Source organism: Durotheca rogersii, assembly GCF_024521655.1.
Source record: "Durotheca rogersii strain YMJ 92031201 chromosome Unknown GGS23scaffold_11, whole genome shotgun sequence".
NCBI lineage: Eukaryota > Fungi > Ascomycota > Sordariomycetes > Xylariales > Xylariaceae > Durotheca > Durotheca rogersii.
The window spans coordinates 417,369-435,605 of record NW_026251242.1 but is presented as its reverse complement, the minus strand read 5'-3'; the positions used below and the strand labels follow the sequence as shown (position 1 = coordinate 435,605).

At 57.4% G+C, this 18,237-nt stretch overlaps 5 protein-coding genes across 5 annotated transcripts; 4 read left to right on the top strand and 1 right to left on the bottom strand.

Annotated features, from left to right (window-relative positions):
• The first annotated feature begins 1,565 nt into the window (after positions 1 to 1,565).
• GGS23DRAFT_67292 (uncharacterized protein) lies at positions 1,566 to 3,130 on the top strand. Its single transcript, XM_051521187.1, has one exon. It carries the CDS (start codon positions 1,839 to 1,841, stop codon positions 2,949 to 2,951), a length of 1,113 nt encoding a protein of 370 aa, XP_051371502.1. The 5' UTR covers positions 1,566 to 1,838; the 3' UTR covers positions 2,952 to 3,130.
• A 4,097-nt stretch (positions 3,131 to 7,227) lies between these two features.
• GGS23DRAFT_67225 (Las1-domain-containing protein) lies at positions 7,228 to 8,827 on the top strand. The gene is made up of 2 exons (XM_051521185.1): positions 7,228 to 7,746; positions 7,871 to 8,827. Exons 1-2 carry the CDS (start codon positions 7,340 to 7,342, stop codon positions 8,571 to 8,573), a joined length of 1,110 nt encoding a protein of 369 aa, XP_051371501.1. The 5' UTR covers positions 7,228 to 7,339; the 3' UTR covers positions 8,574 to 8,827.
• On the top strand, positions 8,805 to 9,640 carry GGS23DRAFT_67244 (uncharacterized protein). Its single transcript, XM_051521186.1, has 3 exons — positions 8,805 to 8,906; positions 8,953 to 9,566; positions 9,630 to 9,640. The coding sequence occupies exon 2, from the start codon at positions 9,081 to 9,083 to the stop codon at positions 9,450 to 9,452; it is 372 nt and encodes a 123-aa protein (XP_051371500.1). The 5' UTR covers positions 8,805 to 8,906; positions 8,953 to 9,080; the 3' UTR covers positions 9,453 to 9,566; positions 9,630 to 9,640.
• Positions 9,641 to 10,488: 848 nt separating this feature from the next.
• On the top strand, positions 10,489 to 12,681 carry GGS23DRAFT_569439 (hydroxyacylglutathione hydrolase). Its single transcript, XM_051516456.1, has 11 exons — positions 10,489 to 10,757; positions 10,823 to 10,865; positions 11,040 to 11,127; positions 11,268 to 11,339; positions 11,436 to 11,469; positions 11,603 to 11,819; positions 11,909 to 11,997; positions 12,064 to 12,198; positions 12,261 to 12,287; positions 12,359 to 12,449; positions 12,520 to 12,681. The coding sequence occupies exons 1-10, from the start codon at positions 10,635 to 10,637 to the stop codon at positions 12,443 to 12,445; spliced, it is 915 nt and encodes a 304-aa protein (XP_051371499.1). The 5' UTR covers positions 10,489 to 10,634; the 3' UTR covers positions 12,446 to 12,449; positions 12,520 to 12,681.
• A 2,454-nt stretch (positions 12,682 to 15,135) lies between these two features.
• On the bottom strand, positions 15,136 to 17,995 carry GGS23DRAFT_605344 (high-temperature-induced dauer-formation protein-domain-containing protein; the record flags this gene model as incomplete). The annotated part of the gene is made up of 5 exons (XM_051519746.1): positions 15,136 to 16,133; positions 16,184 to 16,427; positions 16,491 to 17,087; positions 17,145 to 17,849; positions 17,900 to 17,995. 5 exons carry the CDS (start codon positions 17,993 to 17,995, stop codon positions 15,136 to 15,138), a joined length of 2,640 nt encoding a protein of 879 aa, XP_051371498.1.
• Between the last annotated feature and the right edge of the window lie 242 nt (positions 17,996 to 18,237).

Sequence of the window (18,237 nt, the reverse complement as noted above, 5' to 3'; positions counted from 1 at the left end):
CGATATATATGTAGATGCCTCTCATGGATAGGTACGGGTCGGTGATTAGACTAATCAGTAGGTACGTACCTACTGAGCACACCTACTAGTAGTGTGCATGCTGCTGCGTACCTCCTCGCAGGCGTCACGGTTGGACCAGTGGTGCTGGCACCTGGTCCAGGGTTACCCTGCCGATGGAACCGCCGTGGATTCGAAGAAGCATCCGTTGGGTCCTGCCAGGCCACGCTAGGGCACGTCTTACACATGCATTCCCTTCTTATATATTACCTCTAGGTACGACGCGGAGCCCTGAGTCAAATACCAGGTACCGCAGGAGGTTTACAAGGTAACCTCCCCATGTCCGTACATGCCGTAGGCCTACCTACCTAGGTAGCATATATTATGAGTATACATATCTACATAGGCATGTACCTAGGCATGTACCTAGATACCTTAGGTTAGTTCTGACCTTTGGTGAGTATTGTATACTCGTGTGTGCGCACCTACCTCCCAATGTATGGAGTAGGGAAGTGTGTATGTAGGTACCTAGGTATATACTCCGTACTTGTGGATGTATATACTTACTTGGGTAAGGTGGGTAGGTGACCTTGTGGGTACCTAGGTAGGTACCTATAGTCCCCTCGTACTTTGCTCTATCTCTCTCTCGATCTTGCCACCTGCACCGCATCCCCCCTTCCCTGTCGACCCTAAGCTTGCCAACAAATCTTCAGGAAGCGAAAAGAAAAAAAGGAAAAAAAAAAAAAAGTGCCTTAGCTCCCCTGGCCCTGGCCCGAGCCAGGATAGGCACACATCCCCCTTCCCTGCTGTCCTGACGCACCCTCCCGTCAAATTGTGCTCATAATTCTCCCAGCCCACACCCTTCTCCCTCCTCCTCCTCCTCCTTGTTCCTCCAACTTCTCACACCCCCTCTTCTCTTCGCGACCATTCACCTTCGTGGACGCCGCAGGGCACCCTACGGAAGAGGCAAGACGATGGGGGCCGTGGGTTGCTTCTTCAGGCCCGCTGGCTTTGGCTTTGTCCCGTCCAAACCTCCATAAGTCGAAACCCGTTCCTTTGACCGCCCACCCCAACCTAGCATTCTTGTACCTTGCAACCAGCCATAGCAACCCTCAAAGCACCACCGGCCTACGCGACCCAACCTAGCAAGGAGAAGTAGCCTGCGTACAGACATACATCCGTAGTACACAATAGCCCGCCACGCCAGCGTTACCTTGACCATCTGCCCGTCTCCGGGTCTCGACACAATGAAGCCTCCCTTTCTAGACCGACCAGAGACCCCTGCCGGAACCATATGACGCAGGCGGCAGAGGGTATTATACCAATACTAACGAGAATAAATTAAAACCGCTAGGCGGGCAACCGACATACGAGCGGAGCGGACGCGCAGACACACGCACTTACACGCACGCACTTACATGCATACTTACACACACACGCACACACTTACCCATATCCATCCATCCATCCATACAACATGCCAAACCCGACTATGTCTCTGAAGTAGGTATTGTTTCTCGGCCCTACCGCCCCAATATAACCATCCATCCCTATGCCATCCCACGCAGCGGCTCTCCCCACGTTTGTAGTTGTTGGATTTATCCTTTTAATGAACCCTTTGCTTCCTCGTCTCGTGCTACATTCTTACACGTAGACCAGGGAGTCTTAAGTCTGGCCTTTGAATACCTCTCATATTTCTATCCGGCCGTCCTCCCTTCTTTCCGGTCTCTTCTTACTTAACCCGTCTCTCCACTCGTCAACCTGCAGCCCACCACGTTACCTTCCCATCTCACAACCTCTTGAACTCGGACTCCTTCCTTACCGCCGCCCTCGAGCCTCCCATGATGCCTGCGCTCGTAGGGGCGTCTATGCCCAACATGCCTTTCCAGGGCTACTCGCTAGACGCTACTTACGATGAATTCCCCCAGCAACTCGCCCTGTGCGACTCGGCGCGGAGGATATCTCGCGGCTCGACGGGACAGCGAACGCCGGGTGCTATGCGTGTCGTGAAGCCAAGCAGTGCCAGTAACAGCCCGCAGGCCGTGGCGGCACGGCGGAGGACCATGTTGAACGACGGCGGTCTCGCCCGGAGGCGACAACAAGTCTTCGACCAAGCTATCCTACAGCAGATTCAGGACTGCGCGTCCTATTCGACCCCGGAGGAACCTGTAAAGAGGAGCCACCGCCCGGTGAGCTGGCATCCGACCTCGCACTTCCAACAGCCGCATATGCATATACCTATGCCGCAGCCGGATTTCTCACACTACGTCGTGCCTGCCCCTACAGCATTCCACCAAGCAGACATTTACGCCGGGTACCAGAATCTGCCCCCGACGCCCGCAGTCTATTCGGGGCAGGCCTCGCCTATCTCCAGCGTGTCACCGCTGTGCCTACCATTCTCTGCCGTTTCTCACCCACCACATGGCGCGCCGGCGTATGTATCGCAGGATGCGTGGAATCCCGCACCGCAGTTTGTCCTCAACCCTTACGCGCCGGGTGGAAGCCCCGAGGAGACGGAGCCCTTCCCGTCGTTCACGAGCCAAGCGTCGTTTGAATGGGACGGTCTCGCCACCCCCGGCTTTACCACTTGCACGGCACCCCCAACACCGGACGAGTACCAACCGGTCCAACAACCAACAGTTACTCCGGAAGAATCCATACCGTACCAACCACTAGAGGAGCCCGAGGAGGAGGATGAGGAGGGGGAAATATTAGTAGGCATGGGTCTCTACGATCCGCCAAACAAGGACGAAACCGACCCAGAGCTAGACAGCTACCGAACGACAACTTTGCAATTACTAGGGACAACCTACAGGGGAGGGGGGAGGGGCTGGAAATTGGAGGAAGCATGGGAACCGCCCGCTACTGATGACGAGGACGACGCCGAAGACGACGGCGAGGAGGACGACAATGACGAGGAGGATCTGCCAGAGAAGAAGGACAGGACTACGTAGTCAACCCCGGCCCAACCAGAGCAATCGCGATTTCGGTGGCAATACGATAGCCGCCCTCGTCTCTCCTCGTCTCTCTCTCTCTTTAACACACCTAGAGAGCGCACAGAGGAGGGCGTATGACGGGAGCCCCAGAAGACTACCTGTACCTCGGGAGAGGAGTGCGTATTGTAAATAGCTTAGCTAGACAGGGCGGCATCACATGTGCAAGAAAACCCGAGCACTAGGCCCGCAGCCAACCACGGCTGGGAAAAATAAGAAGAAAAAAAGAGAAACTTTTTAGTAACACGAAACTGTGCCGGTGTGCAACTCTGTGTGGAAGATGATGGAAGGCGTGGGCGTCGAGCGAGTGACGGGACGATGTATCAGCTTGCGACGAGGATGCGGCGCTGTTGCACGGGCATCAGCAGCGATGCCGTAGAGAGGGTGGTGTACATGGGCTCCGGAACGCTTGACGAGGCCGAAGGCTGTATGAGCAGGCGTATATTATTATGGGTTGTGTTGCATATGGACGATAGGTACCTACCCAAGGTACCCGAGGCAAGGCGATATAATCACCTATGAGTATGGCGCAGAAGCCGAAGTACCCAGGTACTCGGACGGGATAGGCTGGACGGGGCCTCTACGTTTGTTCGATATGCAGGGGGCTCGCGCTCAGACCAGAAGCCTAAACAGGGATCTCCAGTGTTCTATTTGGGGCTCTGCGCCAAAACGGACGTGGGCGTCCCGCTGCGGCGCAGGATACTTGGGTACGCCGCCTTTTGGGTGGTCAGGTAAGTACCCAAGGTAGGTACCTCCCAAAAGAAGAGGTAGGCTGGTAGGTAAGAGGTACCTAAGGCAGGCAGGTCCTGACCCGAGACATCCCATGTGGGCTGTACCCCACCCCAACCCACCAGATCCACAACAGATCCCCATGTGGGGCGCGGCGAGGGCTGGTGGGGCCCGCTAGTCATGCAGCCATGCTTGCGTCACATGTCACGCTAAGACGGGACGTTTCCCATTCTACATGCGCATGATGGGCAGCCGCGCGTGATTCGCCCGCGCTCGTTCGCTCGTCCTGGGTGGGAGGCGCGCCCCGGGGAAAAAGGGGGGGAGGGGGGTGAGGGGAGGAGGGGAGGGGAGGCTGGATGGCGGACGGCGGATTGGCGACCGGCCCTAGGCTACCTAGGTACCTACCTAGGTAGGTAGATATGTGCGCCCCTAATGTATATGTACGCCGGTACGTGCGATCCCAGACGCTGCCTTGGGTCCTTACCTACCTCCTAGACACCTAACAATAGCGCGGATGGGTGTGTACGTGCGTGTGCGTGTGCGTGTGTGCTAAATAAAACAGACCCGCAGATCCATGCCCTACCTACGCCGATCCGACCTGGCCTCTTCAGCCGGTGGCCGTGGGCCGCGGGCAAACTGGCCACCCCCCCCCCCTCCCTTCAACATCGGCACGGCCATACATACATACACGCACTCCCTTAGGTACCTACCTACCCACTAGCCCTTAGGTGCTAACCTCGGGCGGGAGGTAGGTACCTAACCCCAGCCAGAGGCGGGCAGCCGGGCCAATCTCAATGCCTACCAATTCCACATACGGACGTCTATGCGTCCGCCCCAAGTACGCATCCGGCCCTGCACTGACTCAGGCTCTCTCAGCACTGGAACCGCCCGCGTTCCCAAAGAAATGGCCGTGTATCGCGTCCCCGTCTCCCATTGGGCACCTAGCCTACCGACCAGTGTCGTGCCGTGCATGGCTGCCGGATTCGAAGCGCCAAACCCGATCTCCTAGCGCTGCCTGCCTACCCCCATACCAACTAGCTATCCTCTTCTTATGCGACCCAGGATTACCCAAGGCAATGTTGCCAGGTGGGCTGCAGGTTAGGTACCTACCTACCTACCTACCTACCTACCTTACCTACCTTACCTACCTAACCTACCTAACCCAAGGCAGGCAATAAAATGTATGGGCTGTAGGTATGCAATTCGGCGGAGGAATGCAACAGCCCAATAGCGCTTGCGATCCAGTGTACTCATAAAACCAGATGGTTGCTGTTGTTGGCCTTGCGTCGTATTCTCCCGAAGGTAACCCCCCTTCCCCCTCCCCTCCCCATCCGCCGATTCATGTTAGGTCAGACGTTGGCTTTGTCTGCATATACTGCGCACATTCCCATGGTAACCTAGGTAGGTAGCTTTTTACCCGACAGTGCTCCGGCCTAAAACAGTGCGAGCGAAATGCGCAGACATGCGAGGACGAGGGGAGGGGAGGGGAGGGGGGGGGGGCCACAATGCCTCAGCAGCCGGGGAGTGTTAGCCTATTATGCGTAGTATCTGAGAGGCAGTATGTAGGGGAAACAGGTTTGCTCGGCCTCGACAGCAATTAACAGCAGCAATAACAATAACACGTATAGCAGCACATGTCGACATGCTCAACATGAAATTACTATAAGGTTGGACCGCCAGGCCCTCCCGGCGATCGCCACGCGAGTTTGGCTTCAGGGGGACCGGCCAGATTCCACCTATCGAACGCCACGGCGACGGCGACCCTCTCTCTACCTCTCATACACGCACACGGGAAGTACCCCGGTATCTATTCTGCGGTCGGAACCCGGCGTGCCCCTCCCGTGATACGTACCACCTACCAATTCCACAGCCAACACCTAATAAGTGCACGCCACCCTGCCTACACGTACATAGGGTGCCTTCGCATGTACCGCAACTCCTTCAGGGCTACATCAGCTCGACGCTGTCCTCGCGAGGGAAGGGAACGCGTCGCCGCCATCTCAATCTTACACCCGACGTCCACACGCGGGACCCTACGTGGCCAACGAAATTAAGGCGCGCGCCATCGCACCCATAGACTCCCCCTCCCCCCCCTACCTACATACCTACCTCTACATGCCTACGCCTACGCACATCCGCTGGCACGAACAAGAGGACAGAATGGCATCCCGGTAAGGGAGCCAGCAGATCCGCCACCTGCCTATCGCTCTGTCGCTCTCCGGTGTCCTCCCAAAGGAATCGTAGGAAGGTTTCGATGTTGCAGCGTGCCGGGCCTCGCTACCCTCCCCGCGCTACCTATCGTGAACGATGCCAGCTCCTAAGGATCTCGCATCCCTTGGTCTTCTTTCGGCGCATGCTTTTCTGTCCTAGGAGCGCGCGGCCAGGCAATGGAAGGATGGCGAATACGGTGGACGTCGCGTCGAAGGATCTCCCATAGGCGCCCAAGCCCTACTTCAGCGACCCCGGCTGCACCCTCGTCAGCTACCCGAGCCGGCGCTCAACTCCTCTCTGAGGAGGCGGTCTAGGAGCTCCTCGACGCCTGTTGCGCCCGCTGGGGTCGAGCTAGAGTCGACGATTTTATCCCAAGCCACCCTGTTTTCTCGATCCGCTAGAGCGCAAGACGAGGGTTCCGATTAGTGTCCTAGGACCTCGAGGGACCCCTCGGCTCGAGTTCGATTAGCCAGGAGGATCCCTCAAGTCGTGCAAGTCCTCGGGTACACAGCTTCCTAGAGCGTTCTCCTCGCACCGGTGAAGATTCGAGGTCGACGATACCCCGATCAAACGCTTAAAGGGGGGAGAGAGTACTACGCGATCGTCCCTAGGGCGAAGACCGAGGGCTTGTACGGCGAAAAGGTTGAAATGAAAAGGTGTTCAGCTATGCAGGTATGGACAATAGGCGTGCGACGCGGGCTTTTCTCGTGTCGAACGGGGCCTGCAAGCGGTTGGCAACAATACATAGGTATGTGCGTAGGGATATTAGAGACGAAACCTTCGTCTCGGTCGTATATGGGCCACCGTGAGCTGGCTTTTTTGAGACCACCTAGCAAGGAGGATCGACCGACGGCGAGAAGACGGAAACAACAAGGAAAAGGAGAGAAGCAATCTACTACGGATACCAATGCGCTCTGAAATGCAGCGTAAGCAGATCACGCTGAGCGACTATCACCATCTCCCTATACACCGGGGTAGGCAGGTAAGGTATTATTATGAGAGGTAGGAGGAGGCAGGTATGCATTTAGATTGTGTATTTGTGATGGGACGCAGAGTTCAAGGTACATCGGATAAGTCGCGTTTATTACCGGTCGGCCGCGGTACCTTCGCGCGTTCTCTGATAAGAGAGATTTCTTTGCGCCCTCCGCCTCGGCGATTCGAAACAGCAGCATCTCTTTATCCATCCCTTAGGTATATGCAATTTTACCGCCCTCATCCATCATCACATCTTCCCACCTCCTGACTTCTTTATCGTCCTTCATCTACATACCCACCCCCGCTATAAGCCCGGTAGCGTGCCTCGCCGCCGATCAAGGAATTCTCCGTGCCGATTGGTTGATTGGCTCATCAGAACCCACGCGGTGACCTGAGGCGGACGGCGAGCGCCTAGGGCGCGGCGAGTAGGTATCATGGTGCAGTACGTGCACACGCCCTGGCGAGACCGGGCCGAGCTCCTAAAGGTGCGGCGGCAATTCTACCCCGATCCGCCGCCTGCGGCAGAAGGCAGCGGGCCAACCGCTCTATATCGGGGAGCGGAGGCTGAAACCCCGCGAGATGTGTCGCTACTACCAAAAGACGTCGCCGACGACGGCGCCAGCGGCAGGGAGCGGCGGGCCGAGGTAGAGGCAGAGAAGCAGCACGCTGTCGCGCGCGTCGCCATGTGGATGCAGCGTGGCGGGTGCCCCCACGTCGTCGAGTCCACCGCGCTCCTAACGGCCGCCACGCTCAACGACGCGAGCGACGCGCGCGACGCCGGTGCCCAGACGGGATCCTCTGCGTACGCGATCAGGGCAGCCTACTCGGCCGCGTTCAGCCGGTGCGTCATCCGCGGCTCTACGGTCCTACCTATGCGCCGTCCCCTTCCCCCCCTTCCCCCCCCTCCCCACGAACCCGTGGGCAAGCCGCTTAACTAGATATAGCTGACAAGGCCGGCCGACAAGGTTCGTAACCGGCCTCCTCGACGGACAGCAAGACAAGCAGCGCAAGATGAGCATGTACTCGGTGGCCAAGACCATCGCGCTGCCAGCCACGTTCGTCGAGCTGCGGCACCAGGCCACGCACGAGCAGCTGCCCTCGCTGTCCAAGCTGCGCGCGGCGGCCCGCGCGGCGCTCGCCTGGATGTGGGACTACTACTGGAAGAACCTCACGGATGGCAGCGCCGACGGCGTCCCCGGACAGAAGACGGCGCCCGCCTGCCGGGACCTGCTGCTGCGGTGTCTGGAAAAGGAGGACGAGGAAGCGGCGGGAGCGCTGCGCCGGCAGCTGGGGCGGTGGGACGAGAGCGTCGTCCTACAGAATCTAGCCGAGATCGCGGACGCCTCCGAGGACCCTCGCATCATCGCCCGGTCGCTGCGGCTGTCCCGGGCACTATTAGACGAGGGATTTCCCTCCTTGCTGGGGACGGACGTGGACGCGGCGGAGCGCCCGGCGGGACCGCCGAACGGGAGGAAGGACCTGGATGCCGTCAGGGCGGAGCTCGAGACGTCGAGTCGAGAGCTCGAGGAGGCGGCGGCGGCCGAGGTTGATAGTACGGCGGCGCGGGCCGTCGAGAAGAAGGACGCGCCCCCGACGCCGGCGAGCCAGGTAAGAGGGTGGTCAAAGTACGAAGGCACGTGGAAGCCGAAGCCGATCGGCGTCGTGTAGGCGGGAGAGGGACGGATACGGACGCGTGCGTATGAGGAGTATATTATGTATATACGCATATCTACATATCTGTTCGTGTCTCCCTTGACCAATTACCCATACACCTTGGTTACCTTTCGCCGCAATCCTTCATAACTACACCGAAATTATACTCCATTTACCTTTCGCTATAATCCCTGTAACGATGGTATCGATCGTCGCTCTGTTCAGTGATGGCTCACAAATGGAACATCATTCGGACTAACCCCATCGGAAGGGGTTTAGAGGAATTTCGTAATACCTTTAGCTATCTGTCCAGAGATTTTAATGAAGTCCTCGAGATGGACGATCAGAGTACGTATATCTTCTCACGGCAATGAGATTCTTCTAACACGTTAAGCCCTTAAACCCATACCCGTCAGCCTCATCGTCGCACTTGATGAGCTACCGGGAGCTCAAATGCTCCCGTCTGCTGCGGGTTATGAAAGCCTTTTTCATACCCTTTGACAGTTTGAGCTTTCGGTTAGCATGGGCAAATCCGACCTCCAATCTCTACTCCCTCTTCCTCGGGCGGTCCTCGATGGTATGCCCGATGAAACTGTTTGGAAAGTGGTCTACGACGCCGTCGTCGTCAAGAATACGCCGTTGCGCTACAACGCGGGCAGCATAACGAACTCTACCGAACACCGCGTAGACGTCATACCAAAGGAGGAATTGGAAGAGCTGTATATCGGGGTCTCTGGTTTCTTCGACGCCTGCTTCGGAGGCGTCCCCGGTCTCGAGGCGATAGCGCAGGCCGTGTTCCGCAAGTGCGAAGAAGGGAGCGAACCGCTCTACCGAGAGGACGCTGGCTGGAAGGACTGGCCCCAGAAGGCGACTGAACTAGATGTCTTAAACTGACTTGGAGGAATTACCAGCAGCCTCTCGGACCTAGCGGAAGACCCCGTCTCTCGGCCTCGACGGCGGCCGCTAGCCCAACCGAACCAGCCCGTGAGAGAGGCTCCACCGCCGATCGTAAGTTGGATATCAGCTTCATAAACGACCCGACCGTCGACTGATCGCAGATCATTATACCAGGGGAGAGCTCACGAGCAATCCATCTGCTGATCAAGAGAGCGAGACAGGGTATGACCTGGGCCGATATGCGAGGGGAGTGCTCGCGGCTTAGGATAACCGGCGCTTCGTGCTCGGCTTTACCCTTTGCGAGTCGTTAATGCTTCTGAACAACGAACCGCGTTCGTTCATGCACGATCCGGAGTCGTTCTTCCGGGTGTCATTCTGGATATGCGTCCGATATGAAGGCCCGGGCAAATTCGCCAAGCCACAAAAAGAGTTCGAACGCTGGAACTATGAGGATGACTCGGTACTGGGGGATTTGAAAAGGGGGTTGATAAGTACGGAGAGGGATTTCCTCGAGAAGGCGCGGAGATGCTTCACGCCATTTGGTCCCTCATGTTAATAGATTACGGAGAGAGGTATTCCCTGGTGGTCGGAGATGGGAGGTTCCAACTGGAACCTCTACTAAGATATGGAGGAGGTACTACGGGCTACGCAGGACGATATGAAGAAACTCGACCGACATGAAGGTTATGTCATTTATTAAGGCACGTTGCGTTTAATACATTGTTCTGCTGTATTTAGATACATTCTAATGCTACCTGTACCTACATCCCACCACTGATTCAACTACCATTAGGTGCCTAGTATAATGCATAGGGGATACTTGATAGAGGCATCAACAGCATTGATAGCATTAATAGCGTCAACAACACTGCCTAGGTAGGTACTTGGTTGAAAGCTGGCATGACAAATTCCGGCAAGTTGATAGGCCGGGGCAAGCTGGCGAGCATCGGCCAGAATCAGTCCGCAGCTGGCACGCGGGCTCGGCCGTAGCGCTGCCGGACCGTCGGGGGCCGTCGAGCGATAGCAGGCCCAAGTTGACGTCAGGGAAAAGCCGCGGTTCGATGGCAGGCCGCTCTGGATTTCTAATACCCAGTGCCGAATGCCTCCCCCGTTAGCGCACCGCACCTCAGCATCACATACCTCGAATTGCGAGTCGCCGTCGCCGAGCCTCTGTGTCCCATGAATTGCCTCGCTAGAGTCCGGCCACTCTTGACTGCGGCTACGACGACGACGAAGACGACGACGACAGCTACGGCAACCCTGAGAAACACCGTTCGGAAAGCTGCCCCGTTGTCCCCGGCTGTGAGTGGAACCCGGTTCCAGACGGTCATGCGTTCTCTCAGCCGCTAACTCGGCCTGCCCCGCAGCTCGCCTTCGCCCGCGCGATGCATATCCAAGCAATCCCCATGTGTAAGTTCTCCCCTCCTGCGCGCACCGTTCCTTCACCTACATGGACAAGACGAGTGAGGCGTATACAGAGGGGGGGGGGGGGGGGGGGTAGAAAGGGGCGGAGAGGAGGATGAGGAGAGTGTCATCGTGAGCTTCATCGGCCTCCCGACTGATACCTGCTCGTGCGCATATCAGGGACTGGCAGCCACGACAACTACGCCTATCTCCTCGTCGACGAAAAGACCCGAGAAGCCGCCATCATCGATCCCGCGAATCCTGACGAGTGAGTCTCGCATGCCTTGCACACGCACCTTTATATATCTATATCTACCTATGTAGATCTCGCTAGCTAGCAGTGACCCCCTCGCCCCCCCTCGCGCTACACCAACTGTCGGGACTGTCTGACTGACTGCGAGGGCGTAGGGTGGTGCCTGTCCTCAAGGAGGCCATCGAATCCAAGAGTATCAAGCTCACAACCATCGTAAACACGCATCAGTAGGTAGCAGTGCCCGTATACACCACCGCCCTCTCACTGGGGTCACTTACGTATAATTACAACGGCGACGACGGCGACGCTGATAATGTTTATAGTCACTGGGACCATGCCGGTGGCAACGATCAAATAGTTAGGCGAACAAACCCCCGCCGCCATGCAAATATGCCTATTCTTCTCCTTCTTTCCCCCCGTTTTCCGTCTCTACTCTCGCACTCTTCGCTCCCCTGATTCCCGACCCATTCTAACCCGAGGCGCCCTATAGAAGACTGAACTGGGCAACCCAGGACTGCTCATCATTGGAGGCAACAAATGCCAGAGCGTTGATCTTACCCCGCCCCACGGCAAGGGGTTCAAGCTTGGGGATAACCTTGAGGTGAAAGCTCTTCATACGCCGTGTCACACACAGGACAGCATCTGCTGGTACGTGGACGACGGCGTGAAAAAGGCTGTCTTCACGGGCGATACCCTGTTCAACGCTGGTATGTGTTTGCCTGTCCCGCGGCTCGGGGATAGGCGGGCCGGGTCGTAAGCGAGGCCGGGACGAGAAGGGAAACTGACAGACCTTCAGGCTGCGGTAGATTTTTCGAAGGAAATGCCCAGGAGATGTGCAGGGCTTTTGAGACGCTCGCCGCGTTGCCCGACGATACCAAGGTCTACGTGAGCTCCCGATGACCCCAGCTATCCTCACAAGGATATCTCGCCTTCTAGGCTAACCTCGGGTAGCCCGGCCACGAGTACACCAAGTCCAACGTCAAGTTCGGCGCTACGATCCTGCTAAATGCGGCCACGAAGAGACTACAAGCCGACGTGGAGAAATACCAGCAGACCCAAGGCAAATACACGATCGCCGACGAGAAGGTGAGGGCGGCCCAGTTCGTTATGTCGCCGCGAGGTTGGGTGCTGACAAGCTACGGAACCAGGAACATAACGTCTTCATGCGAGTACATGTAAGTAACGCCGGCCCGCTTCGTCGCCCGGGAGCATGCGGGAGATACGCGCGTGCTCTAACGTATCCTAGGACCCCGAGGTGCAGAAGGCCACCGGCAAGACGGACCCTGTGGACGTGATGGACGAACTTCGGACCAGGAAGAACAACTTCAAGTGAGTAAGTAAGTAGCCGGGGTTAGCTGATCGGTTCCTAGAGGCGGGCACGCGGTGTCCTACGCTGACAGCTCGTAGACCGCCGGTCGAAAGTAGGATGTGACCGAGCAGGGGGATATATAGCCTAGCTAAGAGACCGAGCTTGCCATCGCGTTCGGACAGCATCGGCAGGCGGGGGCCAGCGTTAGTATGGACTACCCGCAACAATTAGGCCTAGCAATACCATCACATCTTCTGCGACCAGGCTTGAACGTTTTTTGTTTTTGGTAGAAGTTTTGGTTCTACCCGTACAAGTAATTCTCGTTGATAAAATAGCACGGGTAGGTATCATAGATATTCCCCACGATATACATAAATCTCTCCGCAGGCCACCTAGCAATCCGACGGGACCCAAAAAACGAGCCGGATGCCCCCCCTTCCCCCTCCCTCTCGGGGGGGGGAAGGGAGACGGTGCCCGCGGAAACGTCGGGACGCGTGTTTGGCCCCGACGCGGCTCTCTTTTCCATCTCGCTTCACTGTCCACACTTGCGCGCTGTCGCTGGATTCGAGGCGGCAAGCTCTAGCATAATTTGAAGCTGTGTGTTCGCAGCAAAGGGGGAGGAGGGATAATAGCGTCGGTCACAGGGGGCCCGCCCCCCTACTGTATTCTACCCATCGCCTCGCGCCCCCCCCCTCCCGCCTGCTCGTCGCCGGTAACCGAGCAGCGCCCGTTGCACCGACTGCACGCGCCGCAAGGCGCGGAAATGTGTACGAGTATTTTCCTCCTCTCGCCTCCTCTCGCCTCCCCCCTTAACCGAACCCTCGCCGCCTCCGCGCCGTCCCCTCTTGTCGTCTCACCTCGCGCACTACTTTTCTCTGTCCTCCGCTGCTGCCCGCACGGTCGCCGACGCGCGGGGCCTGCGGTAGGTCCGGCCAAGCCGACCCGCGCCCGTCCGTCCGTCCTTCCTGGTCTATCTCTTCGGGGGGAGGAATCGCGCGGCGGTGTCGGGCGGAAGGGCCGGGCGGGATTGCGGGATTGGTGTCGGGGAGGGAGGAGGTGCTGGCAAGGGGGAGGGGGAAAGGTTGGTGGGGAGAAGAAGAACGGAGATAGAGAGAGGGAACTGAAGGAGCAGGAGAAAAAAAATTTCTGGCCCTTTATAGGTGGGGGGAGATTGTGTCGGCTGGCGACAGCTGCCTTTCCGTCGAGCCATCTTTTTTTTTTGTGTGTGTGGGGGGGGGGACAACATCTCGTCACCCATCAACACATGACGCCACATAAATTTTAGCGGCCATCGTGTTTGCGGTGCATTCCTGTGGGGAAGAGCTTGCCGCCAGCCTTGGGCGAGGACGAAGATGGAGCGTGGCCTCGGCGGCGCGGCCAAGCGGAACGCTCGTCCTTGCCTACCTAGGGCGACGGGCTGGGCCTCCCCCCACGCGAAGAGCTTCGAGGCCGCCGACATTCCTTACCTACCTACCTATGAATTTGGTTAGGTAGCGCGCCGCCTCGTCGTCTCCCCGCTCGCGCAGCGATCGCGGCAACAGGCAGGCAGGGGGGCCCCCGCCGCGGTCCGCAAGTCGAGTCTATTCCGCCAGACTACTGTTCATCGTAGGTATCTTTCACCCCTGCCGCCGCCGCTCGCAGTAGAGCGCTGGCTGCTGGGAGCAGAGGGGAGCTGAGAAGACGGGCGAGGGAGAGGCCAAGAAGAGGAAGAAAGACGACTCGCCGTCGCGAAGAAGGGCCGGGTTCGAGACCGCTGCTAGGAGCCGGCCCGCGAAGGCCCCGCCGTAGCTGTGTAGCGAGGGGGCCTTTGCGGGGGCTAATTCTCTATATTTCCGTGCTGGTCCCCATATATATACCCTGCCCGAGCCAGCTTGATAGCTGGATAAGGGAGAGGATAAGAAGAGCAGTGGGAGGAGGTAGGCAGGTATAAGACGATCTGCTTGAAGGACGAGGTAGGTAACTAAAGGGAGAGGGAGGGCGAGCGCAGCGGGTGCGTGAAAGAAGCGGACTTGAGACGATCGGGCGCGGAGGGTAAATTATTCAAAATAGAGGAGGAACAGAACAGGTCCAGCAGAACGAAGCAAGCGAGGAGCCGCGCGCCTCGCTATAGGTATCGGTACCTACCTACCTCCTAGCCATAGGTATAAGCCCCTACCGACGTCGCTTGCACGCCTTCTTCCCTCTTTCCCTACTCCCCCCATCGACTTTCCGTTGCCGTCCGCCGCCCTGATGTGTTCGATGAGTACGACTGGTTGCTTGTCATAGGTATGCCTTGTCGGTCGACGGAAGGTCGCGAGACCCTTCGGACCCCCCCGCCGGCCGAGCTTTTCCCGGCTGATTCCCCTACCCATCGCGTCCGTGCTACTTCTACTCCGAGGTAGATTCTACCAACCGTCATCTTCACCGACTTGTATGTTAACCCCCCCTTCCCAGTGAAGTACAGGTATCGGTCACGTGTAACAGTCAGGATGTTATTTGGTCAACTCGGGACTAAATTGGCTACACGATGTATTTGTTTCCTGGGGATCAACAGGGATTAAAAAGAATTAAGCCAGCCCTCTTGAGGGTTTGGGGGGGGGGGGATATAGGGGGGTAGTATGGGACGTGACGAATACCGCCCGCCTCGGGAACGCGCCTCGGGCCAAAACTACTCCACTCCCCAACGCCTTCGTCACTCGCCCTCGAGTGTCCCGTGAAAGCAAGTTTCGACACGTTCATGCCTGCGAACCACGTTGCGAGGGTGGCCCGGGAGGCGAAGCCGGGGATGCCGCCGTCGCTCGGAGGTTGATAGACCCAATCCTCGATACGATGTTGCTGCCGACCGCGTCCACCGCTCCTCGGGGTGACGTTAGGGTTGGCCCTTGGGCAGCCGTCTCCTGCACCTTAAACAGCTTGATAGCCGTACCGTTCCAGACTCCGACGGTGCCTCTCGCCACTTGCATCTCGCTTGCAAACACAAAACTCCAAATCAACGATTCGTACCAGCCTAGAGCCAACGGCGACCACTCAAACGAATGCACCCGAGGGGGAGACGGTTCGATGGCGACCAGGTCGGCATCCTGAATGGTTTTCAACGTTGCCGCCGACGGCGAATCGGCCGTAAGCCCCTGACGCGTAATCAGGGCCGTCAGTTGCTGCACGGCCGTGAGTATCGTATGTAAGGGGAGTTCCGGAAGCCAACTTTCTATCCAATCCGCCGATGGCTCGAAAGCGCTGACCATCGATTGACCGGCCCCCGAATAGCTTCCTAGGCTTGTGGTGCTGTTCTGCCGAGAGAATGTCGGCATTCCGGCCGGCATCTTCCCCCTAGCCTTCTCGGACATTCCCCTCAGCTGCGTCGGCACCGCGTCTTCCACATCCGCCACCGAGGAGGCTCGAGAAGGATTCTCGCTCGGACTCGACTGTGCCGGCGTCGGTCGGTCGTCGTCGTCGTCATCGCTCTCATCCTCGGCGTCGCCGATGGCAAATGTTGAATCTTCCTCGGGGACATCGCTCAATGTAGGCGTTCGGGGTTGTGCTGTCGTAGGACTTCGCAAACTATCGAGGGAGCTTCCCCTGGAGCCAGCGTCGAAAGGGTCTGACGACTGCCCAGACTCCTTCCTCCGACGATTTCGGCGTTCGAGTTCCTCTTGGCCGCTCTCGAGTGTGAAAGTGCGCAGGGCCTCGAAGCGTTTCCTATTCTTCAATATCAAGTACACGAAGTGGGTGTTTTCTACGCCACCATTAGATAAGCTAGATGCCGGGGGTCGATCCATAGCTTACTCTTGTATTGGTGCTCGATGATGGCGTTCATCGACTCTAAGAGCGACCTAAGAAGATTGTGATTGCTGTCGTTGGCAAGAAGGAATGACGGAGAGGACATCGAACTGTACAGTTGCAGTAATTTCGAGCTTGTGATGCCATTGATACCCTCTAGGTAAGCCGCGATGTTGTTGATGACGGCGAGCAACGCCGGATATATAGCAGAGAGCTTTCCCTGGCTCCTCGTTATGAGGTTGTATATAGACTTGGGGAAAGCAAAGCCCAACAGTTAGATTAGATCGTCTAAGAGTAAGCGGTTTCCGCTCACCTGGATTAAGAAGTCCGCATAGGTCCCCTTGAACCCGGGAATTCGTATCGCAGTGGGTAGGGTATCTTGTCCTTCAAAACTCTTGTTGAGGTTGACGCCAAAATTCTTTTCCACACTGAGCGTCTGCAGTAAAAAAGCACACATCCTTACGACACCCTGCTTTGAGGCATCTGCCTTGTATTCGGTTGCGTAGAAAAGAATCAGGATGACGAAATCATGTGCCCTTTGCGTATCGATCATAAAAGACCTGAACCGCTTGTTGCACTGGGTGATCTCCCAGAAGAGCATGATGATCTCGGGAGAGAATCGAGTGGCGGTCTGCGTTCCCGGGATGTATGAGACGTTGGCTTGCATAGGCTGACTCAGGATTCGAGTCATGCCGTCGACAATGAATTGGAAATCTTGAGGACGGTGCAATCTGCCGAGAAAATGGCGGTAGTAGTTCTTCGGCGCAGAGCCCGTGGCAGGCTCGGGTATAGGGTAGAGAAGGATAACCAGCAAGAACTGCAGGGTATACGTAACGAGGATCTCCTTGGGATCCTTAAACATCAGAGTATTGTAAGGGACTCGCCAACTCGCCGGATTGTATTTGAGGGACTAGCAGGGTCAGCGGCTGAGGGAGGAGCTAAGACTTCGTTGCTACTCCGAACTCACCGTATTTAGCAGGGAGCACAGCACCGAGAGAACGGTCTGTTTATCCGAGCATGTGCATATGTACGTCAAGGCCTTGGTGCCCTTGGCCGGGAGTACGCTAGGCGACATAAACATGCTCTGGCTTGCCAGGGTCAAGAGAAGACGCAGGATCTCGCACCGGTTACTCTCGTACTCCTTGGTCGTGGCCACGGCGGTGTTGCAGCCCACGCCGCTCTGCCAGATGGCATGGGTGACCTTTGGCTTGCCGTGGGGCTGCCTCGGGACGGTCAGGTCGGAGAAGAACAGCAGGTCGATGAGCGTGTCTATCAGCTCCTCCGCCAACGGCTTCGCCTCTTCAAACTCGTCGACGGGTGGTTTCACATCCTCCTCGGCCTCATCGAACAGCACTTCGTTCGCGATAGCAGACCGCCGTGTCCGCTTCCGCCTCGAACCCCAGAAGAATTTCTCCTCCCATTGCTGCAAGCGGTCCGCCTCATATAAGTAGGGCAGGACACGGGTGAGGATGCGAATGCAGTTCAGAGCATCACGTTCGGGCGCGAACTCGGAATCGGGGAAGGAGGGGTGGTGTCGCAGTATGAACAGGCGGGACGTTACGGCGAGTATCAGGGTCTCTAGATTCTCGATTGCCCTGTCGCGAGTTCGGCGGATATCCGCAGGCGCGAACAGACTGAACACGTCCTCAGAAGACTCAGGAAGCTCCCAAAACTGCGGGCAATCAGCAATGCGAAGAGAGGGGTAGGAGACCTGGTGCTTACAGAGGTCCAGTAAGGGTCGTCAGCAGGTATGTGGCGCTCTTCGGACAACCTGAAGATCCCCTTCTTGAAGACTAGCTTGGAGTCGCTGGCACCCATCGCGATGAAGTCAGTGAAGTCATGCCACCGTGCTCCTGCTACATCAACCAATGGATGGGTGCGGGTCGACCGAGTATGGGTGTGCTCGGATGCGTCAGACAGCCGCGATAAGAGAGCATTCGGAGGCGTTTCCAGGAGATAAATGTCTATGGCAATTATGAAGCCTGAAGGAAACTTGGCAGCTAACCGGCGAGAGGTTGGTTGTGTGCGGTTTTCCGCTCCTCCTTCTCGTCCCTTCTTCC